A 24,605-nucleotide genomic window follows, 5' to 3' on the forward strand; every position below is an offset into this window, starting at 1 on the left:
GAGAAAAGCAAAAAAAGGAGGTACATCTTCACTGTGTTTTTTCGAAACATCTTCATTGTGCTGTCGTATATTGTAATTTTGATCCCATATAAAAGCATGAGAGCAATTACATGCTATTTTTAGATGGCTCAGAGGACCATTATCCCTAAAACCCATTCAAGGGTTTCTAAATTTTTTTTTCTTCTTTTGTCTTTTTTGTCTTATTAAAAAAAAATTAAAAAGCACACTAATCGCGGACCGCCACGTGTCGGTAGGATCCGCGAACAGTGCAAAAAACCCACTACAAGGGATCCTTATTTCATGACTTTGGGAACTAGTTTTTATGGTTTAGTGGGGCCACACATTGCTCTTTTGAAAGAAACCTCCTTTTAGAAACACTAATAATGGTGCTCTCATGTCTCAGCGTTGCCACTCCACTTGATTCGTTGCCTTTTTTCTTGGGTAAACTTAGTTTTATATGGATAAATTAGATCAAGGACCATGTCGTAATTATCAATAGTCTTAAACCCTAATATATTTAAGACCACCTCAATTGGAAGTTTTAATAAGAGGTTCTTAAAAGAGACCAAAAAAAATAAATCAAAAAGAAGATAAAAATGTAAGATAGGTGTTTAATTTAGCTTTTTTAGAAATGATAAAAACCTTAGAGCATCTTTAACGCATGAACCCCATCTAGGGGTTCTTATTTTTTATTTTTTTTATATTTTGACTGATTTAAAAAAAAAAAATTTAAATGAATCAATCGCGGACCGTTACGTGTCAGTGGAATCCGCAAACAGTACAAAAACTCAAGCTGAATCGCTTCTTAATTTAGTAATTGAAGCAACCGTTCCTTCTTTTTGTGTAGAACCCACGCGTCAGTGGGATCCACAAACAGTTGAAAACTCTTTTTTTACATGTCTTAAAGCATCTTTATCGGGCGTATATAGTGGGTTTCCTATGTTAAAAAAAATAAAAAATACAAATAAATGGAAAACACGTCTCTTATGTTGGCTTAACAAGAGACGGTTTTAGGGAACACATGTAGGCAAAATGGAAAACACGTCTCTCATTTCTCTCTCTCTCGAAACGTCGCCATTTTCGTATCGGAACGGAGAAGGCGATTGGCGATTCTCCCTCTCTCGCCGTGGTTCGTCGACATACCGGCGATTCTCCTCTACACGTGTTGAAACTTGGCTTTTCCTTCTTCCTTTTTTGATTCTCCTATTTTTGATCAATCTCCGGCGCCATGGCTCCCAATCAGTTTCCTTTCCCATCAGTTTCGGCTCCATGGCTCCCAATGACGATGAACCTGTGAAACTCTTCCTCAGCATCGGTCTGGACGAGAAAACCGCCACCACTACCATCAACAACCCCAAGGTCACTGCTAATCTCACCGCCGTTATCAACGAGGTATCGTTTCTAGTCTCTCCTCCTCCTTCTTCTCATGTTTCTAGTCTCTCCTCCTCCTTCTTCTCCCCTCGCTACTGTTGTATTCGCCATCGTTATGTATTATGAAATTGGATTGAAGATGACTAAGTATCGTTTTACCTTTCTCCTCTGTTGACTGAATCCAAATTTTATGAACTCAATTCGAAATTCTTGGTTTGATTGATGATTTGGATTCTTTGCATGTATGCATCTGGCTTAATTTGATCAATTGGCTTGCTCAATTTCATTATCAAAGCTCTCTTATCTTTTGTACAGGCTGGTGTAACTAATGGATGCGATCGAACTACTGGAAATCTGTTGTACACGGTGAGATTTGTTTTGATTAGCGTTTTGAATTTGTATCAGTGTTGGAAAGAAACTTATTGATGTGTTAAAACTCCAGCACAATTGGATGCTGCAGTTTCATTTTTTTACAATCACGCTTCTGAGGACTTCAAGTTAAATGAATTTGAGGAGGCATGTGGTGTTGGTAAGAGCGTTTGGGTCTTACTAGCCGGGATTATATTTATTTCTCAATGCTAGCATGTATAGAGTTTTTGTTTTCTTTATTTAAATGGTGCTTAGAGGTTATATGTTGTTGTGTTTTATGTGAATTTGGAGATGAGATCTTCATTATCTTTTTGGAACAGGGGTTGAAGTTTCTACAGAAGATATTGAGAAAGCAGCTGATGAAGTTTTTGAAGAGAATAAGAAAACAATAGTGGAGCAGCGCTACCGAACTAATGGTTAGTCTGTGCGTTTTACCTGTTTTTTTTTCCGAGGCATATACTCTTATGCATTTTTCTATATATTTTTTTTCCAAATAACCAACTTATTATGTTTCTTGGTTGAACTTGATGTATTTGTGTTGTGTAGTGGGTCAATTGCTTGGACATTTCTGGAAAAGTTTGCCATGAGCAGATCCTAAGATTGTAAAGGTGAGCTAACCATTTTAGCACATTGTCTTCAAAGAAATTTTAGTTTTCTTATTTTGTCATATTTCTGTAATAGGACGTCATAGACGGAAAAATGTATGAACTACTTGGTAAGAAAACTGCTGCGGATAATGAACAAAGTTCACTTGATGACCAAGAAACTGAATAAAGCTTTTAGGTTATATTAATCTTTGTTTTTTTGTTTTTTCTTTAAATTTATGTATAAAATGTTATGTTTAAGAATTTAAAATAAATATAAAGTTTAATAAAATAATGTTTATATATATTTTTTTAAACACTTAAATAAGAGACTTGCAATGGGCCATGCAGATATACCCGTCTCTTAACTAAGTCTCTTAAACCACCTTTCCAGTTAAAAATTATATAAAAAAAAATTAAGAACCCAAAATGAGTTTGTAGGATAATGATGTTCTTAAAGATGCTCTTATACGTGTTCCTTTGGTATTGGCTATTTCCTTTAGACAAAAAGGCTAAAAATGTACTTGTCTCTCTCTTCCTCGATCTTCCATGGCTGCAACGTCTTCCTCTAAATCCGTCCATGAAATCACCGTGAAGGAGGTCGACTTATCACTCTCAACAATCTCTCCTTCTCTCTCTCTCTCTCTCTCTCTCTAACTCAGACCAAACCTTTCTGAAGAAGCATCCTCTCCTGTGCTTTTGGCTCTAAACGGTAAAGTCTCTTCCTTTACTTCTCCAAGTTCGTTAAAACCTAAACGTATATTGTAAAGTCAGAAACTTTAGCTTAGATTCGGAACTCGAATTTATCTTCTCCGTAACTGAATCGTTATATCCCGTGTAATCGCACAGTTTGCTTTCAAATGGGAAGAAAGCTAGAAAATTTGCCAAAAGAAAAATCTTCAGTCTGTTGAGAAGAAGAAGAGAAAGCAAAAGCCCTTTATCAACCACAAATTCGCTAAAAGTAAGTTCTTTTTTAAGATATCATAGTGACTACCATTGGAAAGTCAATGGTGTTTTGCAACAGTTGAGAAAATTAGGATCTTGTTTAGAGTCAATGTTATTAACTTTCATGGTGTTGGTATGGAGGAAAATGACGTCGGATCAGAGCCAGGAGCTGAGAACACCAATGGATGAAAATGACGTCGGGGGAAAGATGAGCTGCCGATTTTGTTGCTATCTATGGGAGGCATGGAAACAATGGATCATGCAGTTGATCTCATCATTCATTTGCGTTCCTAGCTTCTAAGAGTTTTGATCTCTTCCTGGTTTCAGATAGCTTTTTAGTTGATTTGCTTGATGGTAGATGTTTTTGCTTAGTGTTGCTTCTTTTTTGTGCCTTGTCCTCTAGCTGTAGTATAGTGTGATGAATCTAACAAGCATGTATAGGGAATTGAAAAAGTCAAATCTTGTAAAGAAGTAAGATTCTTTTCTAGCAAGATTGTTAGGTCTGCAATTTTCATTCTGATTTCCCTCTCCTGCTGTCTATTGCTACACTGCAATAAATAGAGAAAGCAGAGGTTTTGTTTAATGTGCTATATTGTTTCTATAAAGTTACCAAACAAGACAGCATGAACTCTGTCGTTTTTTTCCTCCGTATGAAACTATGAATAATAATACTTTTTCCATGTACCTAAAGCATATCTGTTTTACTTTTAGCTTGTTTCAATTCATTAATTTTTAAGATTTCAGACTATATAGTCTCATTTGTTTATTAAGGTGAACTGGATCTTTCATCTTTTGCAGTCTTCTATGGTGATGTATTTTTACAGCTTCCAAAGATTTCTGGTTTTTTTTTTTTGAATTGGTTTGGACCAACCTTAGCTTTCTTTTGTATTTGTAGAGTGATTCTGTGCTCTGTTTTTCTCTGTCACTTGCTATTTGATCTATCATTCTGATGCAAAGGTTTGGTTTTTAAGAGAACATTTTTCATTTTTCTCATTGGTATCGAAGAAGATAAGTTAGCTTTAATTTTTAAGAACTTAGAAGGGGTTCTACCATTGGACCATGAAAATTTTAATTATACTACAAAGGGTTCTAAACTTCACAACCTACAAAATTTATAATTAAACTAATCATTAGAACTCATCATGGGTTCTAACCATTGGAGATGGTCAAAGTTACTATTTTTCTTCTTGAACTACGAGGATCTGTCCATGTTCAAAACATAACATGTCATTCTATATTTTCATCAAAAAAATTATAAACGTATGTAAAACAGAACCAGAAAACTATATACCTTTGTTCCAGCAAACATATCAATCTTCTGATGTTGAAGACTCCGCTCCAAAACTACTTGCTTTCTTTCCAACATCTTCATTTTCATCAAAGAGATCTTCAATGGTGACCTATAAAACATTTAAAATGAATATAGGAGTTAAAACATAAACTCTAAACTTCACCAATGGTGACCTGTAAAACATTTAAAATGAATATAGGAGTTAAAACATAAACTCTGAACTTCACCAATGATGAAAAAAATGCCAATGATGAAAAAATAAATTACAGAACACAAAAGAAAGATCATTCATTTTCTTATCCCCAATTTGAAAATGCATCTCCAAAAGATAAATATAAGCATTTTCAGTGTCATTGACCCATCAAAACTAACAAACTACAAGCACACAGGATCTAAAAACCTATAGCCCTAACTCGATGTAAAGACAAAGCAATGACCCATTTTTAAACAAACCCACAAATTAATTGAAAGAACAGTTACGAAATCAGTCTGAAACAGTAATTTCAGTAATATTTTTTTTCTTAAAACAAACCTTGACTGCATCAAAAATGCGAGGAAGAGAGAGTGAAGAAGAAGAAGTAGAAGACACGAGATGAACACCAGAAGACAAATCAAAACCTAGAAGCTTCCCGATTCGAATCAGAAACTCATTTGGAGCAGTTTGATATTTCGAAAGGAGGCAAGGAGCCACGGAGGTGAAGAACGACGACAACTAGAGATGTTAACGCCAAAAACGACATAGTTTTGAGAAAAATAAAAGAATTAAACATGCTAAACGGGCAGTCAAGTTATTTTTATTAAAACCCGTTTTTTAAATGGACATAGATGGACAAACCCGATGAAGCCCGTACAATATTGTTAAGTAAATGGGATTTATATGGACACAAAAATTAAACGGGCTTGGACGTAAATGGGCAGGACAAGCTCATTTTAACATCCCTAGTATATATTGTACATCTCTTCATATTATGTGATATTCATCATTGCCTAATATGTTATCAGAACTGCAATCCCAAAGACCAAACAAAACATTTATGTGGCCGCCACCCACTTTTATCGCCTCAATACATCATCTTTTTCTTCCTCCTCCATTATCGGCCATGTAAATCTCTTTCACACACACCATTGTTGTCTTCTCTTCTCAACGTGAACATGATGATGTCACGAAGCTCAACCAACTATCTTATGTGGAATATCAAAGTTCATGGCTTGCTCGATAAATATTAATTAAAGAGCTACCTAGACGCTGCAAACATTACCACCAATGAAGTCGTCACTACAAACCTTGCATTATGTTATGGAAGCGCCAAGACAAGTTAATATATATAGCGCTCTCTTGGGTGATATCTCGGTTGCTTTTCAACCATTCTCTCCATCCACGACAACCACATTTTCTCAAATCTGGAGTACGCTGGCCTCCACTTACGCAAAACCAAGCCGTGGTCAGTTGAAACAACTCAAACAACAGCTCGATAATTGGACAAAAGGATCTAAAGCAATTGAAGAGTATGTTCAAGGATTCACAAACCATTTTGATTGCATAGCCGTGCTCGGAAAGCCCATTAATCATGAAGATCGAATCAACCACATCAATGTAGGACTCCCCGAAGAGTACAGATCAATGGCTGACCAGATTGAGTCCCCATTACATGCCTCCATGATATGCTAAAATTTACCCTTGTATTTATGTCTCATGTAAACCACACAAAAATAACACATATCTCATCTTCTTCCCAAAAGCTTTATTTCTCTTACCCTTACTCTCACTCTTGGTTTTTTTCTTTGTTTTATCTTCAACAAATTGTCCTTATTTTCACCAAAATCTACACTGTATCATAGCAAGTTAGCTTTTGAAGATCTATCTATTCCACAATATCAAACACCTTATACTCTGTTTCCCATTACTCTTTATGTGGTTTTCAAAGGAGACAACTATCTTCTATGGTCAAGAACCACTAAAATCGCCTTGATGAGCCATGGCTTGTAGGAGTATGTATCTTGAAGGCCCTAAAAATATGTTTAACGAGAAAGGAAAGAAGACTGAAGGAGATGAAAATGCTGAGGAAAATGTTAAAGAGACTTCCACCAGCATATCTTAAAGGAATGTTAAAAGAAAGCAAGCACACATCTCATCCCTTGCTTTGGTGTTCATCGAATAGAAGGGGGGATGAAGAAGAAGAAATCCAAGTCTAATGAAATCTGTAAAACATTTCAAGATATGAAGCGGACACAAGTCTAGTGAAGTCTACTAAAATAGCGCATCTTTACTCAACATTGTTCACTATAAGAAGAAGAGTGTTTTAAGCATAGGATCACATTCTAAGTTTTTATTACATTTTGGGACAGTTTTCACTACTACTAAGTTAGTTTATTATTGTTGTTTACCATGTTATCTCTTAACTAATACGAAAATAAAGTGGGTTTTTTTGTTACCCTTGTTTTTAGTTGAGGGTCCGATTGGTGTTGGGTAGGTCGGGGTATTCGGGTCTTCGAATCGAGTTTGAGTTGGATTTTGTCGGATCTGATTTCTTCGGGTCTTAAATATTTAGACCCAACAGGATAGCGAGAATTTGTCGGTTTCGTACGGATCCTATCGGATCTGGATAAATTCAAATCTTAGATATTTGGACTCAATAGTGTAATTAGAATTTGTCGGTGCGGTTCGAGTCTTATCGGATCTGGATCGGGTTCAGTTCGGATCTGGGTTGGGTTAGGTTCGGATCCTGTCGGGTCCAGCCCCACACACAAAAATACTTAAAAATATTTAAACATCCAAAAAATCCAAAATTTTACGCAAAACCTAACCCAATAACATAAAAAATACCCAAAATTTTATCCGATTATCTGAATTATATTTTTAAAAATCTAAAATTTTATCAGAAACCCAAAACTATACCCCAAAACCCACACCTAAAACTTATAAAATATCTATTTTTTTCACACTGAAAATATGATTATATTAGATTGAGAATTACAACATGGTCCGGCGAATCCCATCCCGGAAATGCAAAGGCCGGCGGACAACGAGAAAGTCCCCGGAAACAAAAGCCCACAAGTGGGAGATATATGAAACAAGAGACAAACATAACAAGAAACAACATCCATAACTAGTACAAACCTAAAAACAGATCGATTTAATTCCAGAATCTCAAGGAAACAAACAAGCAAGAGACATCAACGAGACATCTTTGAACTAAGGCTAATCTTTCGATTTGTGAATCCTCCTATAGTGAATAGCACATGCAATTAGAGACCAAAGCTTCAAATCATCGGCTAGCCAGAACCACTTTATTGTTCTTGAGCTTTCAACCGGAGACGGCAATGTCGGAGAACGACTTGAAATGCCTAAACGAAGCGAGACGAAATGGAAGATCTCGATCTGACCTTATGGTTGATGACAAGGAGCGAAACAGAACACCACCAGATTCAGCCACTCTCGAGAGCTCGAGAAGGAAGAAGATCGAAGACCAGAGGTGAACCAAAGAGGCTCGAAATCAACATGCAAGTGTTTCAATCGATCACTGGAATTAGGACAAAAGCAGATCTGGATATAATGAATCAAGAACAGGGTAGACTAGTTAATGCATGCATCGGAACCACTGATGATCAACAAAAAAATAAACCCGACTCCGGCTCTGAGTGAGCAGCCGGAGTCGGAGAAACGGCAAGATCTGTTTGGCGAAGTTAGAGAGAAGGCAGAGAAGAAGGGCTTAAACTACTTATAAAATATCTATAATACCACAAATATACTTGAAATGAGGAAAAAATCGATATGATTTTTCATAAACTGACAGCTGAATTATTATTCATTTGTTTATAGTTTGTAATCGACATCGTAATATTGTGATACAAATTATTTCCTAAGAATCCGCAAATATCATTTCATTTCATTACATTATTCAAACAAAGAAGAATTTAACACCGAAAATAAAATTATTAATGAGAACTATTTATATTTTCATCACTTTTTTCAGTAAAAATCACTTGGCACCTCTTTTAAAATTCTGGCCTATCATCTCCACTAGACTATAAATTCTGTTCCATAAGTATCATAAGAGGAATGTTGATCATTGTTAAGAGAAGATCATTTTCTTTTTTCACGGGAGATATCTGTTGATTGTCGCCGTTGAATTTCAACTCGCAAAATACCGGTGCTTCATCTGCATCATTAAATTTCATATTGTGCCTTCTCCAAGTTCCCCTTTTTGAGGTAATTCAAACCTGAGGTTAACATGTGAGCGCTCTTGGAGTAAAGCTTAAGGCACTCTCCCAACAACTTCTTACTAAGGCTACTCTTATATTTCTTCTCTTTTATAATCTTCTCCACAGTTGTTTTCACGTTGCTTAACTGTGACATGGCGTTATTCATTCCTACCATGATTAAATCATCGATATTTCTCGCTTTCTGGCTCTCCGGATTCGCTTTGAGAGATTCAATGCAATCTTTTTCGAAATGTGGAATGGTGTCCACTAATACAGATTTTGAAATTTTTTTGCAAGATTCTTGAATCAGTGAATCTGCCTTTTTGTTGGCTATGCAACCAGTGAAGAGAAGAACAAACACAACAATGTACATCAACATTTTCATTGTGTATTGTTTTTTGATGAGTGGTATATTTGTACCTTGTGAGTCAATTTAACAGCAAACAAAAGATCTGTTAACATGACAGTAACCACATGATTTTTTTAGATGGCTTATGACTCGCGTGGCCACTCCACTTGCTTCGTTGTCTTTTTTACTGGGTCAATTTAGTTTATGAGCCTACTTACTTCTTCATTTAAAACTATTTTTGTAAACACGAGAGGCTGTATGTTGTGATGATATCTCTTAAAATGATTTATAAAACAATAAGGTGAAATATTAAAAACAATCTCTAATATCAAATAAAAATAAAAATAAAAATATTCCTTTAATTTTTCGCATTCCACAAACCTGCCTCATTAATTTTCATCAAAAACCTAATTTCCCAATATTTATCGATGTATAATATGCTTTTATCTATATATTTTTAAGATAACAATTTACATGTTCCTGAAAAACAAACATCTTATCTTCAAATGTTAGACGATCTTCCTTACAAAACCTTCCTTCTCTGCAATTTATCTTTTCTCCCCCCACCCCTCCGAACAAATAAACCGAAACATTGTTATTTTGTTTTCGTGTTACCTTTTCTCTCTCTATACGTTAAGATTTTTGAAGTGGTCGCACCTACTTCTCACTTCTTCTCCATCTCCCTCAAGCCCGACCGTTCCCAGTTTCTCCATCACTTGTGAAAAATTCTCAAAGAATGCTTTCTCATTAGTTGCGTAAAGCTCAACGGATGGTTCTGTGCTATTGTCTTTAATAAGGATGTGACAGGAGGCTAATATCCCTAGTCCTCATTTTAGGTCTTGAATTACATGTTGTCAAACTTTCATGAATTCATCACGTCATTCAACGCTGCAATTGTGTTGTCCATATGTGGATTTTGCATAGTTCTTTCATAGTGGTTGCTAATCGCGGGTTGATTTCTTGATCCACTTTTGGCACGTAGAGCAGGACGGGAGACTGTTTGCAGTGAGAAAATTCGATTGTGTGAGCTCCCCAATGTTACAATCTCATGTAGACTAAACACGTTTTTTTCTTAAATATCTCGTGAATGTCATGGACCGTCTGGTTAGGAATTATGACGTTTCATCGGACTATATGGGCTTTAGATCCAAGTCCGCCTTTAGAACCAATCTTTAAGCTGAAGTAAGGCCCTCCTACCAGTGTGACAAGGTCACGCGTATCCTACACAAAAATTACAAGTTCTCGACGTCGAGACAAGACAGCTAGAGTTTTGTCTTGATACAGTTGAAATCATCTCCTGGGAAGGAGTCATTGAGATCATCGTCATGTTCCTATTTGTTAAACGAGTTGTTCGCTATCAAAATAATCACATAACAACCTTCAAAAAAACAACGTGATAGAAGAGACGTAGTGTCTTGGCAGCAGTTGTCTGTGTTGAACTTAATTGCTTTGGTTACAGTCTATTAAAACTCGTCACTTGTCATTCTTCTTTCGTACAACTATGATGTATGCTAACTAGTCGGGATACTACACTTCTATTATGAACAAAACTTTTAATAGGCTCGTGACCTCATTGTTGAGTATAGAGTATCGTGCTCTGGAGCAAACTACCGTTTTTTTCTGGTTTACTGGTTAATGTTGAGGCTCTACTTGAAACTTGTACTTTATTATCTGAGGGTCAATAACTGATCTATCAGTGTATGAATAAAGTCATACTCGGTGACCCACCCGCGTACCTACGCGGGAATGAATATTTTCCGAAAACAACTAAATTACAATACTTATTAATATTTAATTTTGCTTAGTTTAGTTTTACATGTTTTGTCAGTTATTAAGTTGTGATGTTTTAATATGCTTGATTTTAAAGAATATTCAACTTTGCGATGATATTTGTTTCTAAGACTCTAGTTTGATTTTAATCTAGTACAATTAATTTTTATTGTTTATATGGTTATTTTAAATATTATTTTATTTGTTTATTTGGGTTTATATTGGAGTTTGTGAATTTTTGAAATTTCACAAATCACTTATAAAATTTACAACTAATAAAATTCCAAAAATAAAAAATATTGCTTAAGACCAGTTTAAAATTGCATTATTTAAAATATAATTTTACATAAACAAAATTTACACATTAACATAAACTCAATTAAATCTGCTTATTGTTTAAGAAAATTTCCTTGTAAACAACGTAGTTGGTTTTTTTTTTGTGAAGGCACCTCTAAATAAAAATTGTATGCACCGCATTTGAAACTGAAATCTTATTTTTGACGAAATAAAAAACACTATAAGTACTAAAACCTTTAGATGATTCTATTATATGTTGTAACCGTTGACTTGATAAAATGTGTAGCTAACTGAATTATTTGAAATCTTCTTCTATTATATAGTTAATTTATGATATTCACTTTGATCTTTCACGTTGGTTAAATCAGTTTTTTTATGACATTAAAATATCTAATATCTCATTAATAAAATAAATATATAAAATTAGACATAAATATATTTTCAAGATATTTAAAATTATATATGTATGTTCATATCTATACATTTTTTTATACATCCTAATTATTTTATCTCAATTATTTTGTAACAAAATAATTTATTATTAAAATATTTTATATGAAAATTCATCATTTTTTCTCGTTTATAAATGAGGTTTTTTTTTTTATTTTATTTGAACATATAATTTTTTAATTTCTAATTAATTTTTAAAAAATTATTCTATCTCTAAAAATGGGATTTTAAAAATAAACTCTACATTTTTAATTCTTATTTATTTTAGAATATTAAAGTTTAAATTATCAATTATTTTAAAATGAATTAGATTTGATAATTGTTTATTTTTAGTAAAGGTTTTGATGAATTAAAATAGATGGATATAATAATGTTTTTAATTCACAAGAGATGTTTTTAATAATTAATCTTACAAAAACGTTTAGGCCACGCTATATTAACGGCCTTCATCGTTGAATATCTTTGTATCCGTGCAATGTTAGTTAAGCACAAGCGATCTCTGGGTCTCCATGTGAAGCCTGAAATCATCTCAAGGTATACAGTACACCTTTCACTATCACCTCCATCTCTCTATTGACTAGTGCACTAACCGAATTATAATCTGTATCTTATCAGACCTTATTTCATGCGCGAGCAACACCTAGATGAATGTGTTAGTCGACGCGTCCAATATTGTAGATACTGACAAACCACTGAAACAAATCCCCTATTAATTAATACATAAACATTTGAACAATTAAAACTTTAACTATGATAAGACCTGCGCAGGGTGAGTTTATTTGTATATATTATCGATAGTTTTTTTTATATATGTGATCATTTTATTTATATATATATATAATATTTTTTGTTGTTATTATATAATTTCTTTCCGATGGATCAGATCAATTTTTATTAAAAATAATGGAACAAAACTATAATTAATACATCATGGGTTGATCGGATTGGACATTAAACAAATTATGACATAAAAACTTTATTTTTTCCATCGAACACATTCTTGAAAAAATTGAACAGTATTGTTTTCACAGTTGAATTATTTTGACTTTTATCTTCCATATGGTTTTGAAAGCTTTCAAATCAACCATCGAATTGATACATGTCATTTTAATGTTTTTAGTCGTATACTTAAGGAAAACTTACATTTTTGTAGTTTAAAGTCGTTTTAAAAAATTCAAAATATAACATCTAAGAAAAAATCTAACATATAAGAAAAATCTAACATATAAGGTGTCCTCTTTTTTGTATTTTAAAGTCGTTTTTTTAAAAAAAAATAACATATAAGGTTTCCTCATTTTTGTAATTTAAAGTCATTTTAAAAAATTCAAAATATAACATATAAGAAAAAATCTAATTTTTTATTATATGGTTAATGTGATTGTTTATTTTTTTTTAATAATAAAAATTAAACAAAATGAAGAAAGATGCAAAAATTGTTATCAAATCTTTATTATTCATAATCATTAATTGCCATATATATGTAAATCATATTAGGTAATTTCGTAACTTTTATATAGGGAACGAATACACACTTCTTATATTTTAGGTTAATATAATGTTCTCTAGTTGACATTAAATAAATTATGACATAAAAACCTTATTTTTTTCCTCGAACACAATTTTGAAAAAGTGAATAGTATTGTTTTCACAGTTGAATTATTTTGACTTTTAACTTACATATGGTTTTAAAAGCTTTCAAATCAACCATTGAACTGATACATGTCATTTTAATGTTTTTAGTCGTATCCTTAAGGAAAACTTACATTTTTGTAATTTAAAGTCGTTTTAAAAAATTCAAAATATAACATATAAGAAAAAATCTAACATATAAGGTGTCCTCATTTTTGTATTTTAAAGTCGTTTTAAAAAAAAATAACTTATAAGGTTTCCTCATTTTTGTAATTTAAAGTCATTTTAAAAAATTCAAAATATAACATATAAGAAAAATTCTAATTTTTTATTATATGGCTAATGTGATTGTTTAATTTTTTAATAATATAAAATTAAACAAAAATGAAGAAAGATGCAAAAATTATTATCAAATCTTTATTATTCATAATCATTAATTGTCATATATATGTAAATCATATTAAGTAATTCTGCAGCTTTTATTTAAGGAAAAAATACACACTTCTTATATTTTAGGTTAATATAATGTTTTCTAGTGGATATTAAACAAATTATGACATAAAAACCTTATTTTTTCCAGCGAACACATTTTAGAAAAAAGTGAACAGTATTGTTTTCACAGTTGAATTATTTTGACTTTTATATTCCATATGGTTTTGAAAGCTTTCAAATCAACCATCGAATTGATACATGTCATTTTAATGTTTTTAGTCATATACTTAAGAAAAACTTACATTTTTGTTATTTAAAGCCGTTTTAAAAAAATTCAAAATATAACATATAAGAAAATTCTAACATATAAGAAAAATATAACATATAAGGTGTCCTTATTTTTGTATTTTAAAGTCGTTTAAAAAAAACATATGAAGGCTTCCTCATTTTTGTAATTTAAAGTCATTTTAAAAAATTCAAAATATAACATATAAGAAAAAATCTAATTTTTTTATTATATGGTTAATGTGATTGTTTAAGTTTTTTTAATAATATAAATTTAAACAAAAATGAAGAAGGATGCAAAAATTGTTATCAAATCTTTATTATTCATAATCATTAATTCTCGTATATATGTAAATCATATTAGGTAATTTTGTAGCTTTTATTTAAGGAAAGAATACACACTTCATATATTTTAGGTTAATATAATGTTCTCTAGTGTTATATAATTATGGAATAATGTGACACCATTAGATTAAACTATACTTTATATTAGATGCTCTAGAATTCTTTGAAATGGAATTTAGCATTAGATTAAACTATACTTTATATTAGATGCTCTAGAATTCTTTGAAATGGAATTTAGAAGGTATTTAGAGTGCCACCTAGGATTTGGGTTTTTTTTTAATTAATACAAAACTAAGGTTCTAATTTTTCAAATGCTTCTCAATTAATATATAGGGGATTTTGTATTAATTAAGAAACACCTCAAATCCTAGGTGGCACTCTAAATGCCTTCTAAATTCTATTTCAAAGAATTCTAGAGCATCTAATATAAAGTATAGTTTAATCTAATTTTGTCACATTATTCCATAATTATATAACACTAGAGAACATTATATATTAATCTAAAATATAGGAAGTGTGTATTCTTTCCTTAAATAAAAGCTACGGAATTACCTCATATGATTTACTTATATATGGCAATTAATGATTATGAATAATAAAGATTTGATAAAAAAATTTGCATCCTTCTTCGTTTTGTTTAAATTTATATTATTAAAAAAAAATAAACAATCACATTAACCATATAATAAAAACTTAGATTTTTTCTTATATGTTATATTTTAAATTTTTTAAAATGACTTTAAATTACAAAAATGAGGAAAACTTATATGTTATATATTTTTTTTTAAACAACTTTAAAATACAAAAATGAGGACACCTTATATGTTATATTTTTCTTATATATTAGAACTTTCTGATATGTTATATTTTGAATTTTTTTAAAATGACTTTAAATTATAAAAATGTAAGTTTTCCTTAAGTATACGACTAAAAACATTAAAATGACATGTATCAATTCGATGGTTAATTTGAAAGCTTTCAAAACCATATGGAAGATAAAAGTCAAAATAATTTAATTGTGGAAACAATACTGTTCATTTTTTTTCAAGAATGTGTTTGATGGAAAAAATAAGGTTTTTATGTCATAATTTGTTTAATGTCCATTAGAGAACATTATATTAACCTAAAATATAAAAAGTGTGTATTCTTTCCTTAAATAAAAGCTACAGAATTACCTAATATGATTTACATATATATGACAATTAATGATTATGAATAATAAAGATTTGATAACAATTTTTGCATCCTTCTTCATTTTTGTTTAATTTTATATTATTAAAAAAATAAACAATCACATTAACCATATAATAAAAAATTAGATTTTTTCTTATATGTTATATTTTGAATTTTTTAAAATGACTTTAAATTACAAAAATGAGGAAACCTTATATGTTATATTTTTTTTAAATGTCTTTAAAATACAAAAATAAGGACACCTTATATGTTATATTTTTCTTATATGTTAGATTTTTTCTTATATGTTAGATTTTTCTTATACGTTATATTTTGAATTTTTTAAAACGACTTTAAATTACAAAAATGTAAGTTTTCCTTAAATATACGACTAAAAACATAAAATGACATGTATCAATTCGATGGTTGATTTGAAAGCTTTCAAAACCATATGGAAGATAAAAGTCAAAATAATTCAACTGTGAAAACAATACTGTTCATTTTTTTTCAAGAATGTGTTCGATGGAAAAAATAAGGTTTTTATGTCATAATTTGTTTAATGTCCAATCCGATCAATCCATGATGTATTAATTATAGTTTTGTTCCATCATTTTTAATAAAAATTGATCCGATCCATCGGAAAGAAATGATATAATAACAACAAAAAATATTATATATATATAAATAAAATGATCAAATATATAAAAGAAATTATCGATAATATATACAAATAAACTCATCTTGCTCCTTGCGCGGGTCTTATCCGAGTAGACGTTAAAAGGAAAACTGCTTACGAAGGACTTTTATCTCTTAAGGACGATTCTTCAAATGCTTTGCAACAAAAAAAAAATCTCTTTTTCTCCAGTTAGTAAAAAAATCATCTTCATGGAATATGTGTCAGTGATAAACTAACACTTTCTACTTTCAGGTGAAGTACATCAATTTGTAAAGAGCCACTCTATATTGGATTTTTAATTGATTTCATGTGTGTCGACTGTTATATTAAATTGTATAGATCTATTGGGTTTTAGGTAAGATACAAGTTCTTATAGGGATCTGTTTCTCGTTGCGTTTGCTTCCGAATCAAAGAAAGGCAGCTTTAACATTTACCTCTGGGACAAGCAGCTATAGAAATCCGGAAAAAAAATTCAAAGCAACTCAGGAAGTGTTGAGCAAATTGTTAAACGCAGAAGAATATTTTGGTTTCAGATACGCTTTGGAAACTTTGGTATAGAAACTCTTGATATGACTTTGAAGGTTGCAAAATGATTGATTTATATCTTCTTATCTTCGCTTATAGAAATACACTTAAATTGTGTTCTTACTGTTCAATCTTGGTAGTGTCGTGCTAATGATTGCAATGAACTTTGCAAAAAGCCAAAAAGCCATCTTAAGATTTTTATATATAAGGAATGCGACTTTTGTGAACCAACATTCAGAAAAAAAATCACAAAGAATGGATAAAGTTATATATAAATGGTGACGTGAAATCATAAGAAACTGATTTCGGGAGTTCATAGGAACTTTAACCCAATCTTTATTTGTTGGCTTAGGGATTTATTTTTCTATGTTTTTTAAAAAATTGTGGACCATTGTGGTCATCTTAATCTCCTAAAGCTATTTAAGGAGACATAATAGATCATCAACAGAAAAAAAAAAATTCTTGGATACACACATACATGTGCTTATTTATGTGTCCTGAAGCATGAAGGTTTGTTTCGATATAAACTTAACTCTTATGTTGTGTTGATCTTTCTTTGCCCATGTAAATTTCTGATTTGTTGCACAAAGATTTTAAGTTGGGTTCAAATAAAACTTACTGGAACAAAACATGAGTAAAATTCAGATTCATGTGAGTAAATATTCTTATACAACCAAGACTAATACATTAAAAACTTTGCATATAGATCATTGATCTATTTGATGATGTATTACCTCTGGATTCATCAGGACATGATTTGAGTAAAAATCTACAAAATTAACCCCAAGACGAAAAAACCTTCCTAGCCATTGGAACAATAGGAAGCAAACTCTGCCCAAGGAAGAAAAAGAAGAAGATGAAGCAGATTCTACCAATATCTCAATGTAGTTAACACATATGTTACTTTTGTGAAGAAGAAATCGTTCTCATGTCTTCTTAAGGTGTTTGTTTGCACAAGCGGCTTAAAAAAACATCCACCTCCTCTTCTTGATTTGTCTACGTGAGATTCATTTCCTAAAACACGCATGGAAAAAGTAGTACATATACATAAATGACCAAGTTATTCAGTCACTACTTTCGATTCAAAAATTAAGTGAGACTAGTTATATTTATGTAAAACTATAAACATTTTTCTAAGTTGTGATTGTCTGCAGATGCTAATGACATTACTCAACAAGAATATACACCTACAAGGGTTAAATGCTATAGCAAAGAAGTATTTGGAGAATCATAGGATTTATAGATGAACAAGTGTTGATGGTGCCAACAATGTGATTTAATGTGCAATTTCTATATTGAATGCTGCATATTTATATGTCATTTAATATACTTATATGAATTTCTCTTAATTATTATATAATATTTATAATCATACTCTATCATCAATATAACTTAATCATCATCATCTTTGAATTATACAATATATATTCTTCCTATTATATATGATTTATATATTCTTTTTTTTATTTATTAATCTTATGTTTAAATTTATTTGTTTCTTTATTTCATCCAATATCTCTTACTATTATCATCGTTAATCTTGTAATATATTATTGCAACGTTTTGGATAACTTGGGCTTCAAGTTAGTTACATTAATTCATGTTAACAAGTAAGATCTATTTATTAATTTCTTCATAATGTTACTGGAATTGATCCGCAAGTGCGGATTTATTTTTTTAAAGAATTATTTATTTTTATATTATAAATAAATTTTTAATATTTACCAAATAACTATTATATATTATTATATTTTTAAAAATTGTATCGTGAGAAGGTTTGTTAGTCGATATTGACCAAATGCTTGTGATATAGAAAATGTTTGGTGGTTGATATTGATCAAATGGTTCAATATATAATAATAATTGGAGTTATCCATGGAAAAGGTATTCAAATGATAAAATTTGTTTTTTTTCTTAGTTTTTATGCTCACTTTGTAATCCGAAGAATAATGAACTAATAATATTAATAATATGTTCTTTGTTGAATTTTTATTGACTGAATATATGATAATTATATGGTTTATGTTTGCCAAGGTTATAATTTTATAGTGGATCAGTGTAAGATAAGAAGATGCCATTGTATTTTTGGTATGATTCCAAATTTATAAAAGTTTGGATTGCTTATAGGAAGAGGTGATGAATGGTTAAGATTTTTAATTAATTCTGGTTTTAGTAATGTTATTGAATTGACGTTTGTTTGGTTAATTACTATGTACGGTTTGGTTAGTTATTTAAATTAGATTTAAATGGTTTGATTTAAGTGTTAAATATGGTTTAAGCGAGTGGCATAGACTTGTAATATTTAAAAAAACTGAGGGTTAATTTCAATTTGTACTCCAATTTTAATAGATTATAGATGTAACACATAAATATACAATCACCATAGGCAAAATTAAATTTCATACGACTAATTCAGCCGACTCATGATAACCATTACTAATTCAGCGCATCACAAGCATCACACAAACATTAAGTATGAAACAAACTTTAGTTTACCTAGATTTTGACCCGTGCGGATGTTTTGATATATATATATATATATTTGATATTATACATTTGATTTCTCAATTTATAAAAGATAAATTTAATGACTGGTTGATTACATTAAATTATTTAATATTTTATATATGTTACTATATCTATTTAAAAAATATTTGCTGAAATATTTTTTTTTCAATTTATATGTCTTCCCATTTATTTTATGTAACAAATAAATCCACATTTACAACACTTGAAAAAGAGAGAATAAAATCTTGAAAATATATACTATTTGAATTAGAAATAAAAAATAAGGATTTCACGTGATATAAGTAAATATTATTTTTTTGATAAATTTTTGTGTAATATAAGTAAGTTGTTTCTTTATTAAGATTTGTACAATATTTTGTAAGATATGACTGTGATTTTTAAGTTATTATTGATTTGTAACATCTGTGACACCATCTGCATATATTCTTTGACTATTCTATTCATTAATACAAAAGTTGATCTTCACATATTGATTTGAATATATCACTTCCAAATTCGCTAAACCGTTTTAAATACTAATTGATAACTGAATTTTAATAGTGTATTTGCTTCAGTTTAATTTTATTGATCCGTTTGGTTCGGTTCACTATTTAGGTTTTGACAGTGTACAAACTACTTTCCAAATTTAGCATATAAAAATGGATATTGGAATGAGTAAGGATTATAACTAAGTGGTTTTAAAATGTTTGGTTTATAACTGATTGATTTCAGTTGGTTTATTACTGGTTTTGAAGAAAATAACTTTGTAGGGTTCAATTACACTAAGGGCCCAACTGGTTTAAACGCAGCGGTTGCGGTTGTGGGTGCAGAAGTTTGCGGATGTGGGTGGTTGTGGTTTCAAACGTTATTAATCGTTTTGTATGACTGGTACAATGTTTGAAAATTGTTGCGTTTAAGGGATATTTGTGACTGGTTGATTATAAGATATTGCAGCGGTTTAATAATGTATATATTTTTATTTATAATATTTCCATTTTAAAACTATAATTTTAAGATTTTAAAATATTTTTGAAAATATTTTTATATTTATTTTTCCACCTGCAACCGCAAACGCTAGCTGGAACTAGCTTTTGATTTTAAGAGGTTCAGAGCGGTTTAGAGCGATTTGTAGCGGTTTGTATGATTGTTTCGAAACACCGTCAACCGCTACCAACCGCAAAAGCCGCGTTTGCGGGTCGTAGCGGAAAAACCAGTCAAACCCTTAATGCTAATGGCATTTGATATGATTGTAATTATTAGGAAAAAGTTAGGGTTAATTCTAAATTGTACTTCTGTTTTAATAGTTTAAGATATCCCCTATATATTAATAGAGAAACATTTAAAAATTTATAACACGTAGTTTGTACTAATTAAAAAAGTGCTATGTTGAGTTGTCAAGGAATTGGAATGCTAATTTTGCTTACATGGCGGTTTGAGAACCAATTAAAAAATTTGTTAGTCCAAAATTAAATTGTTAGGAAATGTTATATTATATATTATATCCATTATGGATCATTCATTTATCAAATTGGAATTATTATATATTATTTCTTTAAATAAAATCTACGAAATTACCTAATGTGATTAAGATATATATATATATATGGCACTTAATGATTTTAAATAATAAAGATTTGCTAACAATTTGTATACTTTCTATCATTTTTGTTTAATTATTTATTATTAAAATAAATTACACGACTACATTAATCATATAATAAAAAATTAGATTTTTTTGTATATATTGTATTTTTAATTTTTCAAAACGAGTATAGTTCCTAACACTATTAAAAGTCTCATATAAAATTTTGTGATCAAGGTTTAAATTTTTTTCTATAATAAGATATAATGATTATAAAATCATATGAATAAATAATTTTATTTTAATAGGTTTTTATGTTTATATATATTCATATCATTTAAATTAAAATATACATCATATAAAAAATACTTATATTTTGATATCTGCGTTGAACATATATTGAAAAGTTTATATTTTAATTTTGAAATCTTCATTATTTTTTTAAATGATTATAAATTATTGAAACCACTAAATATTTCATATTAAAAAAATCGTTGGTGTAAGATTTTGTTACACAAGTATGCAAATAATCATAAAATCATTTGAGTAGAAACTTCATTTAATAAATATCCATATCGAGCAATAACCAAAATGAAAAAAATGACACAAAAATGAGAAAAATATTGAAAATAGATAGGATTGGCACGTGAACGTAAACTTCTCATAACTATAATTAACTTTTAAATTGCTAAATCATGATATAAAACCGAGCTGACAGAGTTTCATTGTAACCAAATAGTATGCCTGAGATTCTTCGGACTAAACGTTAGGTTCTTATGCAATAAGTGATTTTTTGACCTAAAATATTTTTAAAATAGGATCAGATCATCAATAAACAAATTATGTAATTAACAAAAAGGTTTTTAAAAAAAAATTAAGAGCCAAAAATATTAATTTGATCAAGAAAATAATTTTATTTTTCCATGCGATATTTTTTATATAATTTTCATATAAATTTACCCTGCACAAGGCGCATGTCTTATCGTAGTTAATTTGAAAATACATTGATCTTATTAAACATTATTATCTCAAACGAAATTGGTTAAGCAGATCATGAATACATTTAAATCATTTGTTGATTGTCCCCGGTGAATCGAAATCCACTTTCATAATAAACAGCCCAGGAATTGAAATCATTATTAAGAGAAGATTATTCTCTTTTTTCACGGGAGATATTTGTTGATTGTCGCCGTTGAATTTCAATTCGCAAAATATCGGTGCTTCCTGTGCATCTTTAAAAAGCATATTTAGCCTCATCGAAATTCCCCTGTTTGAGGTAATTCAAACCTGAGATTAAGAAGTGAGAGCTCTTGGAGTAAAGTTTAAGGCAATCTTCTAACGACTTCTTACTAAGACTACTCTTATATTTCCTCTCTTTTATAATCTTCTCCACAATTCTTTTCACGTTCGTTAAGTATGAGATGGCGTTATTTGCTCCTACCATGATCAAATCATCGATATTTCTCGCTTTCTGGCTCTCCGGATTCTCTTTGAAAGATGCAACGCAAACCTTTTCGAAATTTGGCCATTGGCTTACCAAACCTGTAAACTTTCGAACATCCTTGCAAGATTTCTTAATCAGAGCATCTGCCACTTTGTTGGCCGCGCAACCATTGAAGAGAAGAACAAACGTAACGAGGTTCATCAACATTTTCATTGTGTGTTATGAGTCGTATGATGGTAACTTGTGATCCCATTTATAAGCAAAAAAAAAAACTGCTAAGGTGAGCGTAACCACATCCTTTTTTAGATTGCTCATGTGTCGCTTCGGCACTCCACTTGCTTAGTTGCCTTTTTTCTTGGGTCAATCTTAGTTTGTGGGTCTATTTATAAACTATTTTATATGCCTCGTCATTAAAATTCCTTGAACATGAACATATAGTTTGCTTGCCAAAGTTCAAAGTAAACACTATGCGATAGGTTTTGATTATATCTCTTACAATGATTTGTAAAAACAATAAGGTGAAAGGTAAGAAACTTAATTTCAAAGCAAAAAATTCCTCGAATTTTTGTATTCCATAAACATCTGACTCATTAATTTGAAAACCATTTACTTTTGCATATATATACCGTTATTGGAGACCTAATAGTTTTATCAAACATATGATTTTATAAAGTCATGATTCTGTTACTTTGCCTTCCTATCATTGCTAACGGAATAATTAAATTGGTGTATATCGTTTCCTAATTAGTTAATTTTATTGGCAACATTATCAACCATACAATGTATGTTAACCTACAATGGTTCGATACATCGATGTATAATATACTTTTAGATAACAGTTCGCAATTTCATAAAAAAACGAACATCTTATATTGGATTGTTACAGTACCTTGCTTACGATACATAGTTTTAAACACATATATACCAACGAAACCTTTCTTCTGCACAATTCTCCTTTCTCCCAGCAAATAGTAAATAACATAAATATTATGATTTTGTTTTCGTGTTTTCCTTTGCTTACACATTGAGATTGTTGAAGTGGTCGCACCTACGTCTCACTTCTCCTTCTCCATTCCCCTTAACGCCGACTGTGCCGAGTTTCTCCATCGCACGTGCGAAATCTTCAAAGAATGCTTTCTCGTCAGTTGCGTAAAGCTCAACGAACGGTTTCGTACTATTGTCTTTAATAAGGAGGTGGTCGGAAGCTAATAGCCCTAGTCCTCGTTTTAGGTTCTTGAAGTACATGTTGTCAAATTTTCCCGGAGTCATCACGTCGTTAAACGCTGCGATTGTGTCGTCCACGGTGTGGTTTTTGCATAGCTCTTTCAGAGCGGTTGCGAATCGCGGGTTGATTTCTGGATCGGCTTTTGACCCGTAGAGCCGGTCACTAAATTCTTTGCAGTGTGAAAATCCGATTGTGTGAGCTCCGCTTAACGCTACCATCTCACGTAGACTAAACCCGTTTTTCTTGAACATCCCGTGGATGTCATGGACCGTCTGGTTAGGCATCGGGACGTTTCCTCGGACTTTATGGGCTTTGGATTCGAGTCCGTCTTTACGACCCAGCTTTACATCGAAGTAAGGTCCTCCTACCATCGTGACAAGGTCACGCGTTGCCTGCGCTAAAATATCAGCGCATGACACAACACCAGGACAAGACAGCTCGAGAGCTGTCTTAATGCGATTGACAATGTCGAAAGCATCTCCTGGGAGGGAGTCGTTAAGATCATCATCACGTTCCGCTTTGTTAAACGAGTTGGTCGCTATCAAAACAGACGCATCACAACCTTCAAGGAAACAATCGTGAAAGAAGAGACGAAGTGTCCCGGCAGCAGTTGTCGGCTGTTGAGATTGCTTGGTTAAAACGGCTTCACGCACGATTTTGTTGAAGTCAGGGCATGTTTTTTGGTAATAATCCGTTCTCAAGATAGCTACATCAGCCGATACCGCTGGTGCAACAACAGCGAGAAGGACGAGAACAAAGGGGGTAGGACTACGAGAGAGACGCATAATTGATGTTGGTAAACGATAAATGGGAATCGAATTTGAGAGAGAGGTCTACAAGGTAGACTTCTCTATGATCGATTTTCGTCGAAAGCAATTAGAAACGAAGAGAAAGGCCTTTGCGACTATTTCATGGCTTAGGAGGTTTCCAAGTAGAGGCTACGTAAATGGATGGTTTTTATTTCCTAATACGTACGTGTGGTTGTTTTTAGTTTTTCCTATCTTTGTAATTTACCTATTTATTGAATGGTTTAAGTTGTTTTGAATTTGGTTCATTTGTTTAAGTATATTATAGATATATTAAATTCTGGCGTCAAAAAGGTACAGGAAAGTTTTGGTTATTCTCATATACAAATGTTGAACTCTGAACTTG

The 24,605-nt window shown here is 31.0% G+C and overlaps 1 protein-coding gene and 1 pseudogene across 1 annotated transcript; both read right to left on the reverse strand.

Moving 5' to 3' along the window:
• Positions 1 to 3,389: 3,389 nt before the first annotated feature.
• On the reverse strand, positions 3,390 to 22,435 carry LOC125590575 (annotated as a pseudogene).
• A 619-nt stretch (positions 22,436 to 23,054) lies between these two features.
• On the reverse strand, positions 23,055 to 24,401 carry LOC106399869 (peroxidase 65). Its single transcript, XM_013840313.3, has one exon. The coding sequence runs from the start codon at positions 24,236 to 24,238 to the stop codon at positions 23,246 to 23,248; it is 993 nt and encodes a 330-aa protein (XP_013695767.2). The 5' UTR covers positions 24,239 to 24,401; the 3' UTR covers positions 23,055 to 23,245.
• Between the last annotated feature and the right edge of the window lie 204 nt (positions 24,402 to 24,605).

The sequence above is a fragment of the Brassica napus genome, chromosome C7, assembly GCF_020379485.1.
Source record: "Brassica napus cultivar Da-Ae chromosome C7, Da-Ae, whole genome shotgun sequence".
NCBI lineage: Eukaryota > Viridiplantae > Streptophyta > Magnoliopsida > Brassicales > Brassicaceae > Brassica > Brassica napus.